The sequence below is a fragment of the Aethalodelphis obliquidens genome, unplaced genomic scaffold (assembly GCF_003676395.1).
Source record: "Aethalodelphis obliquidens isolate GAN/ISIS:26980383/991018 unplaced genomic scaffold, ASM367639v1 scaffold20, whole genome shotgun sequence".
In the NCBI taxonomy this organism is placed as follows: domain Eukaryota; kingdom Metazoa; phylum Chordata; class Mammalia; order Artiodactyla; family Delphinidae; genus Aethalodelphis; species Aethalodelphis obliquidens.
The window spans coordinates 19,643,934-19,664,978 of NW_020837964.1; the positions used below are offsets into that span (position 1 = coordinate 19,643,934).

A 21,045-nucleotide genomic window follows, 5' to 3' on the forward strand; every position below is an offset into this window, starting at 1 on the left:
CACGCCGCCACCTCCGTGCTGCCAGCCAGCCGGGGAGCGGGCTCTGAAGACCATTTCGGGCGCTCCCGGCGCTTTCTCCTCTGCCTCCCGGGCCCAGGAACAGGAAAACCAGATCCCATAAGATTGAGGCGCTCGAGCGCTCCCTTGAAAGTTCAGCGCTGGGCCCACAGCTCCTAAATCTCTTCTTCCAGCTCCCATATAGAGATTAAAATGAGAACTGCAGAAAATATGTGTTAGAATAAAGAGATATGTTTAATAATTAGCATCAACTAAAAAGGAATATAAATTTACAAAACTTATAGTTTGTCATGAACAGCACTTTTCTGATAAGGACCACTTGGATTAAACAGCAGCTTCCGGTAAATGAGGGCCCCGTCGGCAATAGAGAGCACCGAGGCCACGAGTCCAGACACCTGAAACAAAGACACAGTGTCACTGCTGTGGCCATGGTCACACAGGTTTTAAGTGGTCTGCCCACCGGCTTCCTCTCCTGCGAGGGCACCAGGATTGCTCCCTACGCTGTCACCTAATACTAAAATGGGAAGAGACTTCAGAGATCATTTTATTCTCATTCCCAAGTTTTCCCAGTACCTTCCTAGAGAAAGGGAAAGGTAATTTAAGTGAGCAGAAACAATACTGAGGTGGTGTGGGCTCTGAAACCAATACTTGTCTGGATCTCTTGACATGCTCCTGGATATACTGTTTAAAGCCCTGCCGATGATACTTAGTAACTAATCAACATTTCTATACCCAATGATCAACTGTTTGACTTTCCTATTGCAAACTGTACTGGAGAAAAGGTCAGGTTAACACCAGCTCAAGCTTTAACCATGGTGATAGTAGCTGTGATAAGAGATTTGGAGAAATGGAGTGATAAGATGACCCAAAGTGAACTCTCAAAGGCCGGGCTACATCCACTTAAGGGGTGGGATTCTAAATAGGCCTCAGGAAAACAAAACTGAAGTAAAGGGAATAAACTAGAACATGGTCTTTAGGTATTCTGATGGCTGTTTGAGAACTGGTGCCGGGGCTGGAGAAAGGGGATGTCAGTGTTATTTCACCAGCTCCATCCAACTGCCAAGAAATCTGGCTTTCTGGCTTCAGACACTGTTCCTTTTCCATCCTGAATCTCAAACGCAGCTTCCTAGGTTCTGACCACGCTACATACCTCCTACCGGTGCTTTCATGACTCTGGTACACAGCATGTTGCTGGTTCCTCCACCTGGAACCATCCCCGTTTCCTCCCCTTTAGTTCTGGCAAACCACAATTCCACTGCTGGAGAGAGGTAGCTGCTTCCTCTTCTCTGTGCCCCACAGTACTCTGGTAACAGCTCAGACACAGCTGCTTGCACTTTTGTCTCCTGTATTAGGCTCTAAGCAACTTGAGGATAGGGCTTACATTCTAGTCCAGAGCTGTCTAAACGAAATATAATGTGAGTCACCAATGTAAGCCACATGATTCACTTAAAATTTTCTAATTGCCACATTAAAAAGTAAAGAAAAAAACAAGTGAAATTAATTTTAATAATATATTTTATTTAGCCTGATACATCCAAAAGAATGTATTTTTAACATGTCACCAATATAATAAAATTATAAATTCTACACTCTTTTGGGGGTAGCAAGTCTTTGAAATCCAGTGTGTATTTTACACTTACAGCTCATCTCAGTTCAGACCAGCCGCATTTCCAGCGCCCAATAGCCACCTGTGGCTTGTGGCTCTATACTTTGTCAGCACCTACCGAAGTGCACTTAAAGAATGAATCAATGAGTGAATGAGTAAATAAGTGAGTGAAAGTAAACTCTATGCCTCATCCCTCTTTCTCCATAATTATCTTTAAAGACAACTAGGAGAGATTGCTATTACAGCACTATGTCATTTCTAGAGTAATTCCCATCCCTCATGAAGTTGCTTTGGGCCTAATGAAGGAGTTGAAAAGCCATGGGTTCTGACATATGTGGCCAGTTCTCCTAAGTGGCCCATACTATGAAAAGACAAGGAAGTAGGAGGGAGATTTATTTAAGAAGAACTTAATAATTCACTTCTCTAGATCAGAACCTAGAAAAGCCAAATGATTTTGAATCCCCTGTAAGAAATCTAAAAAGAATATCAGATGGAACTGTAACTAAATTACTTGACTCTTCGTTTGTTTGGGCTTGCCTTCCAAATTAAACTGATTTGCTTCTCTTCAAGCAGTGTTCAAAATAATCCTTCAGTTACAAGGCTTCCTACCACCATTCCCTTTCGATGACACATCTTCTATTAAATTCCATCTGAAGCAGGATCTGGACAAGAAGTAACTGAGCTCAGAACAGTCTGTCTCACATTAGCAAGTGGGATGTATCCTCTTCTTGAAAAGGGAGAGCTCTGAAATTCATCCATGGTTTGTTTTATTCTTGACATCAGGTTTCTGAGAGTTTAGTTCTGTAACTGATTCCAGTAGCTTTTCTCAGTCTAGTCTAGCCCTACCTCAGTCTAGTCTAGCCCTACCTATCTCAGTCTAGTCTAGCCCTACCTATCTAGTCTAGTCTAGAAATATGGAGGAATCTCTTTATTTGGTTAACTTCAATTTTAGCGTGAAATCATCTTCCTTGACATTAATCAGGGCACGTGTTCACACACAGAAGTATTAAGCCATTAGGTACTGTGTACTGGTATAGAAGCCTCAAGGATGAATACAGTCTAGCTTTCTGTTCTTGTATTTATTCTTCAAGTACATTTGAATTCTGATTGAACCTGAAGGAAGAAACCAGAAAGACCTCCACTTACCCCTCCAAGGACTATGTATGTTGTGGTTTCTGGGATCAGTGCCAACACAGATATAACTATCATGAATACTGCTGTAACCACTGAGTTGATAATATCCTGAAAACACAGAATAGAAAGGTCAGCTTTACATGAAGATCACCAACAAAATGAATCAGCTCCCTAAAGATTTCGAAAGTTCTATTTTATTAAACAAATTTATTTAGTTTAAATAGTTTTATTTAGTTTTAGGAAGTCAAACTGCTGCAGTAAAATATCACATATATTGTATTTGGCCTGTAATGATGCCTAATGGGTCTCTTATCCTATGATACACCAATCATTTAACTCCTTAACAGGCTTATATCTTTTTTATTTAAATGTAGTTGGAGGGAGAACTCATCTGGTTAGGAGTGGATGACGTATTATGCGGAACGTTTAAAGTAGAATGGTACACTGGGAAGTCAGGATGCTGAATTTTAATAATATAAGAGAAAGTGTGGTGTGCTCTACACCATAAAATAAACAACTTTATAATGTTACTCCAAATGCAATTAATAAAACTTAGAGCTGGAGAAAGTGGTAATTTTCGGGAAAAAGCTCCCACGTATCTGTATGCAACAGCTGGCCAATTATGCAATTATTTTTTGATGATGTAGCTCATTCATTTAATAATTGCCTGAAATGAAGCACTTTCATTCTGAACTGTGGCTTTAAGAGGTGCAGCTTACATTTTGAATGGATGTTAACTGTGGGAAAGTTAAATTGTCTTTATTCTGGAAAGGTTTATGTATATTTGCAGATAATGGTAGCAAGAAGGAATTGTTAACACAGAAATATCAAACTTCAAAACTCTGGTAACTTAGGAAAGCGGTTATTACAAAGAAAATAGGAAGAGGTTCAACAGGGACAGGGTAAGATTAGATACATTTAGGCAGAAAAAAAGTCCTCATTTGCAGGAGATAGTGAGTTCTAGGTTAATGCTCCTCTGTGCTGGGTATTTTTCTCTGCTTCAAGGCAATAGACCACACCTCTGCTTCAGACAGGCAGCCCTGCCTCCTGTTAGTAATTTGGCTAAGTGTATGTGAATGGCTTCAGATAAAAATGGTGTTCTAGGGAGTGCAGAGAATCACGGGGGGGGGACAAAAAGGATGCACCTGCCCCAGAACATCAGTGATCCTTAATGGTGGTTTAAAGCATTGCTTTTCTTTGAAAACCAAACATCAGTATGCCATGGAGTAGAATATAAATTTAATTACAAAAATGGAGATTTCACAGAAATTTTGAGCCTGTACTTCCATATCACCATAAAGCCCTGGGTTGGCTCACTTTGTGTGTTTTCTGTCCCTGGAGCACTTGAGGGGAACAGTCAGAGGAAGCCTGCTCTACAGACTGTGTTAGTTACTGCAACTTTGGGACAATGACACATCTGTGTGCAGATGACCAAGCTCTTTCCTAATCAGTGAAGACAGTGGCCATCAGATAGAAGTATTTACAGGTTACCTCTTCCCCACCTACAGATTAATTGGAATCTTCAGGCATCTTTGTGTCCTTCACTTTTGTTATAGTGAAAGAGCCACAGACAACTTCTCCAGCTGTGCTCTGGCCCCATTCCCATCAACCACTCTGCTGGGACCTCACTGTTTATTACCCTCCTTTGTCCCTGGCCAGGTTTCCTCAACTCAGTGGTGGCCTCTCTAGTTACAGCTGTGTCCTTCCCTGCTCAGTCTAACAATCCCACTGCTTTGCTGTCACCTGTCCATTCAAGGCAAACCGCTCTGGGAAAGGCCACTGGGGGCCTCTATTAATACAGTCAGTAAATATAGATTTTTTTTTTCTGGGCTTACTTCCTTTACCTGTGACATTATTCACCACTTCTTTCTTCTTGAAATGCTCTCTTCTCTTGGCTTCTGGGACATGGGTCTCCCTTGGGTCCTCTCCTGTCCTTCTCAGGCCACTCCTCCTTTCCACGCCAGATGTTGGTATTTCCCAGTCTTGCCTTATCGTCCTCTACTCTCCCTCCGAGCCCTTCTCCCAGAGCTCATCTACCATCACGAGGTGATGACTCCCAAAGCTGCAGCTCTGACTTCTCTCCCCTAAGCCTCAGACCTGAACGTTTCCATCTGAGTACCCCATAAGCAACTAAAACCTTCCATGTCTCAAACTGAACTCATTACATACCACTCTCCTTGGCCCTTCCTTAAAGCTGTCCTTCCTCCTATACTTCCTGTCTCATTACCCTCTTAAGACAGTTCTTTAAATGGCAGCTATCCTTGATTTTCCTGTTACCCAGTCCTATCAGTTTTCATCAACACTTTTTCTCACCAGCTACCGTTTTAATCTTAATTTAGGCCTTTCTCATTTCCACGTCTGGATTAGGATAAGAGACTTTTAAGCGGTCTCTGAGACCTAACTCTAGTTTTGCTCCTCTTCAAGCCATTATCGACACTGCCAGCAGCGATCTCCTCAGATATGAGCTAATCATGTCACTCTCCTACTTAAAAACCTCCCAAAGGTTCCAGCAGCCTTTGGATTAAAACTCAGGGCATTCAAAGCCTTGCATGCTCTGACCTCCTACTGCCTTTCAAACCTCCACTCTTGCCCCTCTCTTCTTCACAGCCACTCAGAACTCCTGCAGGTCCTTGAGGGTCCAGCTCTTTCTCCCCCTAGACCCTCACACACACTGCTCCCTGTACTGGGAAAGCTCTCTCAGTCCCATATCAGTTGGCTAACTACTTTTCATCCTCCAGCCCTCAACGCAGGCGTAGTTTTCCTCAGGCAAGCCTGTTATGACTTGGTCCCCTTCCCTTCCACACCATCCGGGTATACACCTGTCACAGCACCTGTTATACCGGATTGCTCACCTATCTTACTTTCTGGCTACATTGAAAGTTTCTCAGGTGCAAGATTTGTGTCTTGTTTTATCGAAGAAGCTAGTATAGAATCTGGGATTAGCAGATACTTAATATTTGTTGAATAAATGATTTCATGAGATCAAGAGCATAGAGGAATCTGGGTTTCATGATGGAGTAATAACTTAGTTGACCAATATAGCACCATTTCTAAGAGTACAGTATCAGCCAGGTGTGAGCCTCAGAGATTTGGAGACATGCTATACATAGGCCATGCTCCTTCTCAGTGTGTTCTGTTAACTTTAGGACTCCAAGTTTATTACTGGGACGTGTAAGAAGCTGCAGAGAATTACTACAGTTTGAGGAAAAATAAATGCTAAAATGTGTTACTTTCATTAACTTTGGAAAAGCAGAGTGTGAAGAGCAACTCTGCGACTTTTTGGGTACAAGATTAACAGGATGTGGACCATGTTCATCATCTCCTTGAAGAAATCCTTGGGATAATTTAGCTTCGTCCTTTCTGCCACTAAATGGTATCACATACCCTGAGGGCCAACTGAGGAAGGCTTTGTAATCTCTTGTCCCAGACCTTATACTGCAGTCAGGTCCAGCTCCAAAGTGTAGATCAAGGAGGATTTTGGAGAGGCGCCATGAAGATCCTATCTATTTCCCAGCCTTCCACTCTGGGGACTTGCTCAGCTTGTGAATAGTCTGAAATGCTCATCGTTGGTCTTCAAAAGTGGTTCCAGGAGGCACCACTTTAAGGGATGCTTATGGTTTGAGAATAGCTCTAAAGTCCTCTCTTCTTAATACGGGTTATCAGCTTGGATATCAGCACTCTGGAATCCAAGAGGATGAGACAAGTGCTTTCACCAGTCCAGCCAAAGGGTGGAAGGGCAGCAGGGGTCTCAGAAAGGAGACCTATGGACATAGGATTCTGGGGATAAGACTTGAAAGAGGAGCAGTGAAGTCACTCAGTCCTTCCTAGAACCAGCTTATGGTCCAGGCTGAAGGGCCAAGTATCCCTTAGTTAGTATCTTCAACTTGCCTATTTTGAAAGTTTCCAGGCCATCTGGGCATTCCACTGGGCAGTTATTCCTAATGCTGTGAGTATGGCAGGTAAAGTCCATATGCTACTAAATAAGGTTCTACAAGATGAGTTAAAAATTATGTGGCATTAATGATTACAGACATTTTTTCCGGTACACGGGCCTCTCACTGTTGTGGCCTTTCCCGTTGCTGAGCACAGGCTCGGGACGCGCAGGCTCAGCGGCCATGGCTCACGGGCCCAGCCGCTCCGCGGCATGTGGGATCTTCCCGGACCGGGGCACGAACCCGTGTCCCCTGCATCGGCAGGCGGACTCTCAACCACTGCGCCACTAGGGAGGCCCAAGAGACATTTTGAAGTAAGAAAATGTTGTGTTTTATTTAGCCTCTAAATTATTTTGATTTTCCATTTAGTGATCAGGGATGTGTAAGATGTAGATACTTGTGTATCTGTCTCCATTTCTATTCCCCAATTTTGAGGTCATATCAACGTGCATTTAAAAAGGAGGTAAAGATTAAGAATGCCGTATAATTTCATTAACCATGATCTTGAATTTAAATTTCTTTTGAAGATCTACACCTACGTGAATTCTCCTTAGAAAGATAGGTCTGAAAGGTCAGCCACATCTACTGATAGATAGAGCTCAGAGGAGAATTTATGCTCCGTGGCTGCCCTGGTTCCCTGAGAATCTCCCCAGAGCACATTAGCAGTGGGTAGAGTTCCACCTTCCTAAGCCTGTCAGAGATTCCTTAAAGGCTTAAGAAAACTAAAGAACAGAGTTTATTAAAATGTCTTTCTATGGCAGGAAAAAGTAGTTAACTTTAACAGTGAAACTGAACACTTACAAGCAAAGGCCAAAATATACAGTCAATTAATTGATCAAGTCTGAGTATATATAAAACTATGAAAAAGAAAGTAACAGTGACTTCAAATCCAGTGACAACAATGTATGGCTCTGGGGCTTGTGCGATGATAAAAAGGGTCATAGATGTCACAGTTAGCGCCTATAGGGAAAAAAAACATGATTTATTCAGTGATTATTGAATACAAGTTTAAGCTGTAAAAATGATCATTTCTAAAATAACGAAATAAATGGGTTTCTTCCATATACACACACATCTAAAAGAGGAAGACTAAAATGTATGGATGTTGACGTCTCTTTGTGTTTTAGAGAACTAGGTATCCCTCTCTGTTTTAAGTCTATTACTCCGCTTGTATACCTAATACCATCACTTCCCACATCTGTTCCCTTGATCTTTTTCCACTAAATATCTCCTTTTCCCTCTCGTACCTTCAATCTCTCCTCCTCCACTAGTTCCTTTCCTCATCATCCTCTAAACATATCTAAGGTTATCTTCTCTTAAAACACACATACCTTCCTTTCACCCTGCTCCCCACAGAAATTCCCATTTTCTACTTCGCCCTGTAATGCTTCTCCAAAAAGTCTGTATACTGGCTGATATAATTCCTTATCATCCACTCATCACTCCTTAACTCTTACCAATCTGGAATCTGCTGTCAAATTTAAACTTAGAATGTTGCCATGAAAAATACTGGGGAGGAAAGTTGAAAACAAATTGTCAGAGAAAAACAATTCTCTAAAGAATCCTGTGAGGAAGAAAAGGAAAAAAAAAAACCCCAACAATTCTGATGCTTCACTTTTTAACACACTTCCTCTTATCTAAACATAATGCAATCAGAATTAACAAAAACTTAAGTGGAAAAAAAACCCTTGAAGATTATTAATCTAATCCAATCTCCTCATTTCCAAATGAAGATATAGAAAACAGAAATGAAAAGTGACTTAAAGGAAAAAATAAGCTGGGGGTCTGTCAATGTCATGATGTTCTTAGGAGATACAGCTCTATCCAAAGTCTCTGTGTTCTTGGAAAATGGTTTTGTCGAGAGTCTTCCCTGGCTAGACTTTTATGATCAGTCTGTCAGCATCCACATTCTCTTTTTAACCTTAGATCTATATAGGCTACTTATTCATAATTCTTTCAATTACTTTATTAGTATAAAAGTAGCTTACCTTTAAACTTCTAAATTGGTTAGTTTGCTTACACAGTAAATGTAACTAGTTACTAAATAACTCATTCTTTATAATTAATATAATTACCATCAGCAACATGTCATCTCAAATCACTTCATTTACTTTACTGAACCAGGGTCTTGAGTTCATGGGTTATGAAATCAAGGGTCACTTTTTCAGTCCCCATCTTCTGTAACCTTGGAATTTGGCACTGGTGATCAATCCATTTTCTTAACAGTTCCCACGATTTCAGTCACACTGGGTTCTCCCCTAATCCATACTAACAGCTCATATCTTTCCTAACTCCTGGCTTTTGTTTTCAGTTAGCTTTTAAATATTCCACTAATACCTCAAACATTTCTTCACCACTCTATGTAGACTGCTTTTGCCAAGATCATCAATGATTGCAAAATTACTAAATTTAACAAACATTTTTCAATCCTTATCCTACTAGACCCCCATGACTTATTTGCCATTGGCTTTTTCCTACTTTTCTACTCCTTGGCTCCCATGTCACCTTTTCTAGTTCTTATACCTCTGAAACTATTCTCTCGGTGGGTTTCCTTTTGCCCATCTCTTTAAAATGATGGCATTCCTTTAGATTCTGTCCACAACCCACTCAACAAATCTGGGTCTCTGTCCCAGGTCTATCCTCAACATCTCACACATAAATAGCCATTTAGAATCTTTAATTCACCGTGTGCAAAACTGTCACCTTGCTCCTTCCTCCTGTATTCACTATCTTAATTGGTGATATGACCATCTATCTTTTCACCTGCTCCTGGAAACCTAAGATCACCGCTCCAACTTACTCCTTACAACTGACCAATCATCGGGTCCTGCTGACTTAATGCTTAAGCATTTTGGGAATCCACTTTGTCCCTAAAACCACTGCCCTTCAGTATCTTTTCCTTGAATTACCATGACAAATATGTTACAGTAAAATTTCTAAAATAAAAATGTGTGCAATTCTTCACCTATTTAAAACTCTTCAATGGCTCCCCATGGTTTTTAGAATAGAGCCTACCTTCACCATGGTATTCAAAGTCTTCCATGACTCAGCTCCTGTCTACTTCTCTAACAAAGAGTTGTTCACAATTTATCCACAGGATAATTCCAATGCTCAATTCTCAGTCCTCATCTTACTTGAACTATCATCAGTATTTGACACAGTTGATCATTCCGTCGAGAGAGTTTTCATTTGGCTTCTAGGACACCATACTTTTAGTTTCTCCTGCCTCCCTAATTGTGCTTTCTCATTCTTCTTTGCTGATTCCTCCTTCTCTCTCCAATCTCTCTTTTTTTTTAATTAATTAATTTATATTTTTGGCTGTGCGCGGGCTTTCTCTAGTTATAGTGAGCGGGGGCTACTCTTCGTTTTGGTGTCTGGGCTTCTCATTGCGGTGGCTTCTCTTGTTGTGGAGCACGGGCTCTAGGCACGCGGGCTTCAGTAGTTGTGGCACGTGGGCTCAGTAGTTGTGGCTCACGGGCTCTAGAGCGCAGGCTCAGTAGTTGTGGCGCACGGGCTTAGTTGCTCCGTGGCATGTGGGATCTTCCCGGACTAGGGCTCGAACCCGTGTCCCCTGCATTGGCAGGCGGATTCTTAACCACTGCGCCATGAGGGAAGTCCCTCCCCAATCTCTTAATGTTGAAGTGTTCTGGGGCTCCATCCATGGTCCTCTTCTCCACTCTATGTACACTCATCTCTTGATGATCTCATCAGTCTTGTGACTTTAAGTACTTCTATTTCTGCAGTGCCAATCTCTCTCCTAAAATCCAGTCTTGTATATTCCAAATGCCTGTTCAGTATTGCCACTTGAATGTCTAATAGACATCTCTAAAGTGAAATCCAAAATTGAACTTCTGATCCTCTGCCTACATTTACTTCACCCACAGGCTTTCAGTGGATGGCAACTCCATTCTTCCAGCTACTTAGGCCAAAAACTTTGGAGTGATGTTGGACTCCTCCCTCTCTCACACCACATCTGGTTCATCAGCAAATCTTGTTGGGGTTACTTTCAAAATATATCCTAAATGTGATCATTTCTTATAGCCTACTCCACTAACAGCCTGGTCTGAGCCGCTATCATCTCTTGCCCAGATTACTGCAATAGCCCCAACTCATCTCCTTCTTTTCTACCCTTGCCTCTGCAGGAATCCTCCTGTCCCCACCAGCCCCCACCTCCCAATCTATTGTCAACATATCAGCTGGTGTAGTTTTTAAAAATGTTAGTCAGATCATATACAACTTTACTCAAAACCTTCTTCATCTCCCACTGTGCCCCTATGTCAGTCCACTCCCGCTATACTGGTTTCCTTGCTTTTCCTTGAACCCTTCAGGTACACTCCTGCCATAGGGTCATTGTACTGGATTTTCCTTTGCCTAAAACACTCTTCCTTCAGATATTCATAGCTTAACTCCCTCATCTCACTCAACGCTTTGCTCAGAAGTCACCTCAACAAGGCCTAACTTGACCATTCTATTCCTGCAATCTTCCTCTCCAACCCTACCTTCCCTTACACTCTCTTAGCTGGCTTTAGTTTTCTTTGTTCCACAGCACTTACTCCCTTCTAGAATATTACACCATTTATTTATTTATTGTGTTTATTGTTTGTCTTCCCTGCCCTCCCACCCCAATATGTAAACTCCATGTGGACAGGGATCTTTGCTTTGTCCCCTGATATCTCCCAAGAGCCTGGAACAGTGCCTGGCACATGGCAGGCTTTCAATAAATATCTGTTGGCTGAAAAAAATAAGGTAAAACTCAACTTCTTATGGTTTGCTCATAAATCATGCTGGGTTTTTTTTTTTTTTTTTTGCCTCCACGCCTTTGCTCAGGTGGCTGTCCCTTAAACCCTACCCAATGTCCCCCTAGGACGTTTCCTGACACCTCCTTGGTTAGATGCCTCACTCTGTGCTCTAACTTCATCCTGTCACACATCACAGCTATCTGCTTGTGTGCCTCTCTCTGACTAAACTGAAGGACTCCATAGTCAGGGACTTTTGTCTTGGGTGTCTTTGTTGTTTCAAGTCCTAACTCAGGGCTGGGAATACATTAAGTATTCAAAGTTTTGTTGAGGGAATTAATATATCAAAAATGAAACCTTTCTGGAGACTATAAAACCAGAAATAGAGGAATGATAAATGTGTTTCATTCACACTATAGAATACTTTGAAGCATATACAAATGATAATAAAGATTTATAATTATATTTAAAAAAATGGAAACTTTCTCACAAAATCCCATTTCTCCTCCAGTGTTCCAAAGCTTTCAGTACCTGGCATAAAACCCCAGACCCTCAGGTCACTTCTTTCCTGATTATTTACTTCCAACCCAAGCTAATCTCTCCGTTTTCTGAACTCCAGAGTAGTTTTCTAAACTTCTTTCATGCATTCTGACTTGCATTACGTCATAGTTATTTCTCAGAATCACAGACTTTGGTGTGAGAAGGACCTTGCGTGCAGTTTGTTCTGCCCACTCACCTGAAGCTGAAATCGCCATCACAACATGCGAAGTGCTCATCTGCGCCTGCTACCTTTTCTGTCTGGGAATGTACTGCCTTCCCAAGTGGCCACTTAATTTTGGCAACTTTCCCAATAAAAAATTCTTCCTCATAATAAGCAGGAATGTTTCCCTGTAACCTCTAACTTTCCACCTCCTCTCCTTATATGTCGCCTCTTTAAATTTTAAGAATTATTTTTTTCCTTCCCCTTTTCTCTTCTTGAATTCCTTCAACATATTCTCTTATGATAATTTCCTCTTCTCTAACTAGCCAGGTCGCCTTCCTCCAAATGACGATTCATTCTCTCCCAACCTCTGCCAGAACTGGCTGCAATGCTCCTGGCATGTCTGACACCCCAGGAACCAGGAGTTCCACCGTCCTTGCTCTGGACTATATCAGCCTTGAGCTCACTCACATCAAAACTACTGAGTTCTAGCAAGTAAACACAGCATCCACTGAAACCCCTCGGTGCTTTTGTTTTTGTTTTTAATCTTGTTGGCATCTGAGTGGTACAACTGCAGCTGCCTCCCCTGGTAACCTGGGTACCTGGTTTGTGGGTCCAAGTGTGGGCCATTCATGTAGGTGTGCGGATTTTGCTTTATGAGTGAGTCTGTAAAGCCCCTGATGGGGGAGGACAGCGCCCTATTTCTCTCCTCCTACCCTCAGGGTGCAGAGCGAAATGCCTTGCCTCTAGGAAGGCCTTGACAGAGGTTCAACAAGGTTGAAAGAGAGGACAGGGCATCGGCTTCATGCTTTGCAGCCCTACCTCCCTGCGGGGGAGCGCGCTGGGACACCGTCCCTCACCCCGAGGCCCCGCCCTCACCAGCCGCAGCATCTTCACGTGGCCATTCACGCTGAAGCAGAAGGGGCGGTGCCTCGGTTTCAGCTTCACCGTGGGCATCTCGCCTAAAGACCCAGCAGCAGCACTTCTCCGTCAGTTCCCCTCCTCAGCGGACAGCTCTGCCAGGCCTCACGCCACAGCTGCAACGGCCACTGTGGCCTCGAGCCGCTCTTGAAGGCGTCCCGCCGTCGCGGCGCGCATGCGCAGTTCACCTCGGCCCGCACTTGGGTACATGCGGCAGCCACCCTGGCCCTGTCCGCCGCCACCTACTGGTGGCCCCCGGTATGCGGAAAGCCAGGGTTCGCGCGCAGCGTTTCCTCAGACCTAGAGGGGAGCCAAGCAGGCCAGCTTCTCCCCACCCCCTAGTTGTCTGTCCAGTGGGAACGTTGGTTGTGCCTTTGTTAAAAGATAAATTGAGGCATATTAAAAATTTTAAGATTTTATTTGAACAAAAATGGATTCAAATCGGGTGGCATCTGAAGTTGAATCCGGCCTCTGTACCCTGCCACCGAATTAATCTCGGAGACAGAGTTTTGGGTGAAGTAGAAAAGTTTTATTGCTTTGCCAGGCAAAGGGGGCCACAGCTCGCTGATGCCCTCAAAACTGTGTGTCCCAACTTGGAGAGGTTAGTCAGAAGGTTTACAGTAATTGTTCAAAGAGGGCGTGATCAGCTCCTGGACATTCTTCTGATTGGTTGGTGGTAAGTGGGAGTCAGCATCATCAACCTTCTGGTTCCAAGGTGTCTGGGGTCTGCGTGCTTGTGGGCAGCATACCGTCCTTAACCATTGACTTCTCCCATCTGATGGGGGTTTCAGTATCTGCAAAACAGCTCAAAGATACTGTCGTGTATATCGCTTGATGGGGAGCCAGGACCTTGCCCCAAGTCTGCACTATTGTTTCTCTCTCCCTCTCTCTTTTTTTTTTAATTGTCTCTCTCTCTCTCTTTTTCTTTTATTGTTTCTCTTGACTGTTTGTTTCTCCTTTGTCTTGCATCCCCTCCCTTCCCTAATTAGCAGCTGCTTGAATATGCCAGATGGAATTTAGGGAAGGTCATAGAGGCTGAATGAAGCCTATTTCCTGTAATCAAAGAGATGGGGCACATAGAAAGGCTTTTGTGCCCAGGAGCCCCACAGGATCCTGCTAAGTGTCACACCCAATCTAACATAGAAAGGAGCTCTGAAGAGCTGTACAAAATGAAAGACTTTTATAGGCAGAAGGGAGCGAGAACAAGGAAGTTGGTTATTGCAAGGTTACTTTTCTTTAGGGCATGGCAGGGGGTCTATCAGGCAGGTCACCTAACTAGTGCTGATCAGACGAAGCCTGATTGACTGGAGAGCCAAAACTATAATTAAGCCTTGGTTTGGTGAATGGGGCTTAGCATAAGCGACTCCATTTGGGGCCTGTTCTCGTTTTTTTTTAAAATAACTTCCTGAGGGATCTAATATATTTACAGTCCAGACCCTGGAAATGTCAAAGTTCAGAGGAAAGAGTGCTGGCTGTGAAGCAAGATAGATGAGCTTGAATTCCAGCTCCACCCCTTAATGAATGCTTCTGATCACTTTTTACGAGTTACCTAAGTTTCCAAGGATCAGCTAAGCCCGGAGAATGGGATTGACAATATCCACCTATACGGTTGTTGAGAAGAATAAATGACACCTTGCGTGCCAGGTGCCTGGATACAACAGATGCTCAATTAACTAATCTCCAATAGTTAATTAACCAATCAGTCGCTGGTGTTATTGGCCACCCATGCCCCGAGTCTTGCCAAATCATGGGTTCATTCTAACAGCGTCTCGTTGGCGGGAAGATTTCCAGGCTGCAAAGGGCGAACCCCTCACCTTCTCGGAGAGAGGGTGAAATGAGACGGAGTCTCTTTAAGAGCCGGCAGGGCGGGGCGGGCGCGGGGCTGGAGGCGGTGCGCGGAGGCGGGCCCGGTCGCTGGGCCGCGCTTTCGCCGACGTGCGCCGGAAGGAAGGTCAGGCCCGGTGGATTCGCGCGCGAGGCAATGCTGCTGCGGACGCTGCGGAGCTGGGCTTCCTGGGCGCTGCGCCGCGACAGGCCCGGGAGCCCCGCCTCCAGCCCGGGGTTGCCAAGGGCGCAGCGTTGGGCCTGGCCTCGGGGTAACGCGTCTCTCAGTTCCCTTTGCTGGCGTCACGGAGGCGGCCCTCAGCCCCACTCCGCGCCCTCAGCTCGCGGAACCTGCCTGAACCCGAAACCCCTTCTCCGAGGCGCCGGGATTTCCTCGGTCGGCCTGGGGGGAGGGGCGGGGCGGTCGCTGGCTGGTGTCCCAGACGCCCGCCGGCAGGGAGCGGGTGGGGCCTTGGGGCTCCGGGCCCAACTCTTGTTCGGAGCTGGGGAGCCCTCTAAAGAGCGGAAAGAACCCCCGTCCCCCAAGGTTCCTGGGCCCATTCTTTGGGCCTTGGGGGAGATGCCGGCGAGCGGTGGATGCGTTAGGCTCGGTGCGCTGTTTCTCCCGCTGGGAGTGGAGACCCTCCCCTTCAGAAGTGAGAGCCCCTGTTGTGGCCAAGTTCTGGCGTTCTTTGGCCTCGGGGTGTTCAGTGGCACCTGAGAACCCCTGTGGTGTGGGTGGGCCGCGATGTCAGCCCCGGGCCTGCAGGAGAAGCCTGAGTCCTGTGCTGAAACCCACCCCTGGGTTTCAGTGGCCCACCCGCCAACCACTCTTTTCCCGGAGCTACGAGTGGAGGTAACTCTGCGTTTTAACTGGCTGGACACCCATCAGTGAGGATCATAAATATAAAATGTGTGGAAAATGGAAAGCAGAATATACTAAGTGACCAAAACTGAGCACAGTTGGGGCCCTGACGTGCCAACAGGACCCCGGCGGCAGTTTCAGTGTCACACAGGTAGATAGCAGTGGTAGGCCTGCCTCCGTCCACCTAGGGAGGGTCCCAGGTGTCACTGGAAAACATTTTTAGGCCAGGGAGCAAGCATAAAAATTACTGTTTTTGTCGTGGTTTAGTAAATTAGGACAAAGAAGAGTAAGCTATTTTTTTAATTTTTTAAAATATTTATTTATTTTTGGCTGTGTTGGGTCTTTGTTTCTGTGCGAGGGCTTTCCCTGGTTGTGGCAAGTGGGGGCCACCATCGCGGTGCGCGGGCCTCTCACTGTCGCAACCTCTCGTTGCGGAGCACAAGCTCCAGACGCACAGGCTCAGTAGTTGTGGCTCACGGGCCTAGTTGCTCCGCGGCATGTGGGATCCTCCCAGACCAGGGCCCGAACCTGTGTTCCCTGCATTGGCAGGCAGATTCTCAACTACTGCGCCACCAGGGAAGCCCAAGAGTGAGCTATTTAAAACTAAGTTAAAAAATTGATTTCCTTTCTTTTCTAGATAAAGGTAGAGAAAATGAAAAAGAGAAAAAATCAGTGGTAAGTCTCCCTTTTATGTGCCCTCTTTCCAGTGTAGGATTATATATGTGTAATAAACACACACGTATAATACACACATGTTTTGAGGAGGGGAGTGAAGTTTTTTTTAACTATGTGCACATCGTTAAAAAAACGAATACAAGAGGATCTCCAGGGATAAGGAAGTCTGTCTCCACTCCTGGGCCCCAGACTCCCTCCCCAGAGACCACCTCTGTTACTAGTTTCTGGTATGTCCTACCTGAGACTCTACACAGGTGGGAGAATACATGTATTCATAGCCTTAGGTGGATTTGGACTATTAGCTCGATGAATGATTACAAAGAGATTTGAAAAGTGGAAGTTTAGGTTGACTGGGTTAGTGGGTGGCAGCCTGGCTGTGAGGGCAGGTCTGCTGACCGCTGCCCCCAGAATTCCCATGCTGAGACTGGTGGGTGGGGGAGGGATAACAGAGAATTCATGGGGGTCCACAGACAAGGGTTCCACCAGTGCAATGACTTGGAGGTGCTAACTCTGGGGTGGGACTGTGGCTGGTGTGAGGTTGAAGGTCAAAGGAGGGTCAAACTGGACATGCCCATGGGATGTTTAAGACTTTAGCAGGCTGCGGTGGGGAGCAGTATCTCGGTCACCGTTGATCCAGAGGCTCAGTTCCTTAAGGGAGCTGGAAGTTGGTAGATATGGCTGGAAAGGGATTTGCTTGGAGGGTGTGGGCAGGAGTACCTTGGCTGGAATATGCAGAAGGCGGAAGGTGTGGGGAGGCCCCCTGGGGTATTTGGGGTGATGGAGAGGGCCTGGGAAGGAGTGAAGTCACACGGAGAGGACTGGTGATGAAAATGCTTGAGATTTATGGAAGTTTGTTGAAACTAGAGGTGGGGTGGGGTATGGCGTAGGCATCATAGCAGGGGGAAGGGGTTGGTAAGTTGAGCTGGATGGGAACTGATGCAGTATTGTACTATTAATTATTGAGCTAGCATTGTTGTGAGCTGGCCTGTCCTAGGTGCTTTCTGGGTGTGGTCTGTTATCCCCCAGACACACAGTAGGTGGTCCATGGGAAGTGATGTGGAGCCTGCGTTCAGGCCCAGGGCTGCTCTTAGTCATTCAAATCCTCTGAGTTCCTGTGTGGACCTGGGGACCTGGGAATCCAACAGCCCCTGTTGTTAGTGAGCCTGTGGTTGGATGGGGGGGATGGCAGTGAATAGGATAATGGTGGATCTGGAACAACAGGGAGTAGGGGCAGGGCTTCTAGAGGATGATGACTGAGGGGAGACTTGAGGCCTCCTGGGAGAAGGAGGAGAGGGCGAAGCAGGAGTGTTGGAGCAGAGGGAACTGCAGGGGTAAGTCACAGAGGGATGAGAGACTGAGGCTTGTGGCCAGTCCCAGAGAGGTGGCTGGGGAGGGCCTGGGGGTCGGGAAACAGGACCGGAGACAGATCCCAGCTCCCGGAGCCACTGAAAGACTTTACCAGCTGTGATCTGGTTTGCGTCTCAGGAAGAGGTGGTGGACCATGGATAAGGGATGAGGGACCTGGCCGGGCTGGACTGGAGGGGGAGAGGCCAGCAGGGAGGCTGCTCCCACAAGGAGGGTTAGAGACCTTAACTAGGGGCCAAGGAGACGGGCCAGGTTCTGCAGGTGAGTAGGAAGTGGGGCCCAGAAGTATTGCTGAGTTGCTGGGTGAGGAGAGAAGATATCCAGGGCCTTGAGGGTGTCTGGGTGGATGGTGCAGCCTTTCCTGAGGACAGGAACGGGAAGAGAAGCCATATGTGGGTGTTGGGGGGTGATAAATTGAGGTGCCCATGGGACATCCCATGGGATTGGACAGGACAGGGAATATCTGGGCTGAGCTGCAGCTGCGAAGTGAGTCACCACCACAGAATTACAAAATAAATTCCAAAGTCGGGTTAAAAAGAAATGACTAATGTTTTCAGGTGAACAAAGTCTGAACAGACATTTCCTGAGTGAATTTATTAATGGCTAATAAACATAAGAAAGTGCTCAACCTCCCTAACAGAGAAAGAATGCTTTGGGAGATGGAGTGATGAAAGCTGTGGATCAGACCTCAGACCTGGTTCCAGTCCCAGCTCTGCTCTTGGAGGTGGATAAGTCCTTAACCTCTTAGAGCCTCAGTTTCCCCATCTGTGCAAATATTCATAGCTGTGATTGTTGTGAGGATCAATGTGACAATGTTTGCAAAGTACAGAACCCACAGGGGCTAATTTTATAGACATTATTATTATTAACAATGAAATTAATGAAGATTTAGGATGGGATATGCCCAGCATTGGCACAGTATGTTGATAGGCTCACTCTCATCCTTCTAAAAGGGGTGTGAATTGGGTCAGCATTTTGGAGGGCAATTTGGCATCATGCATCAACAGCTGTAAAAACTCACTTATCCTTTGATGCACTGATTATATTTCTGGAAGTCTATCGAAGGGGATAATCAGAGCCAATGACAAGGATTTATGTACAGGAATGTTCACCACAGCGCAGCTTATCATATCAAAATAATGGGTGTCACAACACAGTTTTATAATAAAAGTAACTGGACAGAATGTAACATCCAACAGTAGGGATTTCAATAACACGTTCCTTGCAATGAACAGGAAAGAAACAGTCTGTGCAGAATGATGTCTAGGTTGAGCTCTTTTTAAATATCTAGGAAAAGTTGTTTCCTTTAAAGAACAACAATAAAAATAAAATCCACTGGTGCCCTGACGGGGTCTCCCTTTTGCACATTCACTGTGTTTTCTTGTGCTGAAGGAGTAAGCTGACAGGGAGCCCGGATTGGAGGGCCAGGCCTCTGTTGGAACTGCGATTGTCCGTCCAGCTCTCCTAGGTAGCCATTAGGATCAAGGCAGGAGGAAATCTTTGCAGCCAACTGAGAGAGAGTCCAGTTGCTGACGAGAGTTTGTAGAGGTGGGGCAAGGTGAGACAGCCCACCGTGCCCCTGTGTTTTATGCAGGGTGTGACTGAGGCTCCACTGGGGTCATGAGAAGGGAGTTGCCAGGCTTAGGTGTGAATTCTAGCTCTTTCCCCCGCCAACCCTGGCACCTGGGGCAAGTCACTTAAGTGGCCCACGTTTCTCTGTGGGTGCTTCCAACCTGGGTGTAAAGGTCACTGTGCAGCAGGACAGGTCCCCTCTGGCTCTGTGTACCCCAGGGGACATGTAATATGTGTTGTCAAGGGCAAGTTTGTCTTCTCACATATGTGGAACTGCCCATTTCCTCTCATGGTCTGATGGAACCAAAGCCATTTGGCCCGTGTCACCAGCAGTCCTGGCTGAGCAGCGTTTTGTCAGAATTGCTGGGCAGCAGATTCAAGGGTCCCAACCCAGAGTCTGATTGAGAGGGTCTGGGTGCTCCGCTGGTGCTTCTGGAGCAGGGTGTCTGTGGACCACTCGTTGAGAAACCCTGCCATGGGTCCGTGGTACTCAGCTTCCTCCATGTTGAAATCACCTGGAGAGCTTTCCAAGGTACTGAGGCCTGAGTCCCACCCTGAGATCATGCCAGAATTGGCCTGGGTTGTGGCTTCCTTTTGTGGATTCTTAAAAGTTCCCAGGTGATTGTAGCACATACGTAAGACTGAGAACCACAGCTTCAGTTGCTTTCTTTCCCTGCAGTGGGGTACTTGTAGGAGGCTCCTTGTCTTTCTTATGGGTAGACTCCTCCCACCAGTGCCAAGACAGCCCCTTCCCCCCAGTACACTTAGTGTGAGCAGAGTGAACGTTCAAGCTCTACTCCTCGCCTTATGCCCTTCTAGAGCCTCATTTTTCTCTTCTGTGAAAATGTTAGAACCTGCTTCTCAGGTTCTGGCAAGGTTAAGTGCAGGATTGGTGTATGTTGCCCATCTTAGTCCTTTTCTCCTGTCCTCATACCTTCCAGTCCACGGCCAAGCATGTTTTTCTGCACAGAGCAATGCATTAGGTTCTAGGTAACGTACACACGCTTCCCATCCTTAAAGCCATTCGGTTCTGGTGAAGGAGGCAGGACATTTAGGCCTAAAATCTGATAGTCTGAGGGGTTGAGCTAGGGAAGGGCAGAGCTAGCGCGGCCGAGGGCAAGCTGTGTGGGGTCTAGGCGTTGACCTAAGGGAGTGTCTGTCCCGGAGGGCAGTGGCCTGGTGGCCAGCAGCGGTGGACCTGGAGCCTGCCACTGAGGGGAAGGATCGGGTGGTTGCTATTACTAACAACAGGACCCTGGGGGTTTCCTCCAGAGGGATTTTCGTGTACACACTGGAGTCTTGGGCTGAACCAATTATGCTGTTCACCTGAGCCCTTCCCTAGAAATTCTTCCTGGTATTCCCCCAGGCACTCGATTTCTGATCCTAACATGCGTTTGTCTTTTGCTAGATATGTGTCGAGGGCAATATTGCAAGCGGGAAGACAACGTGTCTGGAGTTCTTCTCCAACACAGCTGACATCGAGGTACAGCTTCCACGCCAGGTTTGAAGGAACCTGCAAAAGCTTGGTGCATTTATAAAGGGTGCAAACCGGACCTGCCCTATAGAAATATTGCTGGGGGAATGCGTCCTGTGTGAGAGGAGGGAGAGGCCCCTTGGAAGCTTGTGCCTGGTTTTCCCCCAGGTTTTGCTCCACACACTCTTCTCCTTGGCTGATTCTGCTTTGTCACCTCTCACTG

General features: G+C 45.9%; 2 protein-coding genes across 5 annotated transcripts in view; one reads left to right on the forward strand and one right to left on the reverse strand.

The window, feature by feature from the left end:
- Positions 1-268: 268 nt before the first annotated feature.
- Positions 269-13,720, reverse strand: CKLF (chemokine like factor). Its single transcript, XM_027119708.1, has 4 exons — positions 13,006-13,720; positions 7,492-7,650; positions 2,771-2,866; positions 269-413 (listed from the first exon to the last, which is right to left on the reverse strand). The coding sequence occupies exons 1-4, from the start codon at positions 13,081-13,083 to the stop codon at positions 297-299; spliced, it is 450 nt and encodes a 149-aa protein (XP_026975509.1). The 5' UTR covers positions 13,084-13,720; the 3' UTR covers positions 269-296.
- A 1,244-nt stretch (positions 13,721-14,964) lies between these two features.
- Positions 14,965-21,045, forward strand: part of TK2 (thymidine kinase 2) — a 29,012-nt gene continuing 22,931 nt past the window's right edge. The window contains exons 1-3 of one of the 4 annotated variants that reach the window (XM_027119703.1): positions 14,965-15,143; positions 16,374-16,411; positions 20,757-20,831. In XM_027119703.1, the coding sequence (XP_026975504.1) occupies positions 15,029-15,143; positions 16,374-16,411; positions 20,757-20,831 (228 nt within the window). In that variant the 5' untranslated portion in view covers positions 14,965-15,028. The remainder of the gene's footprint in view (positions 15,144-16,373; positions 16,412-20,756; positions 20,832-21,045) is intronic. The other 3 variants (XM_027119702.1, XR_003435476.1, XM_027119701.1) reach the window with 3 other exon arrangements.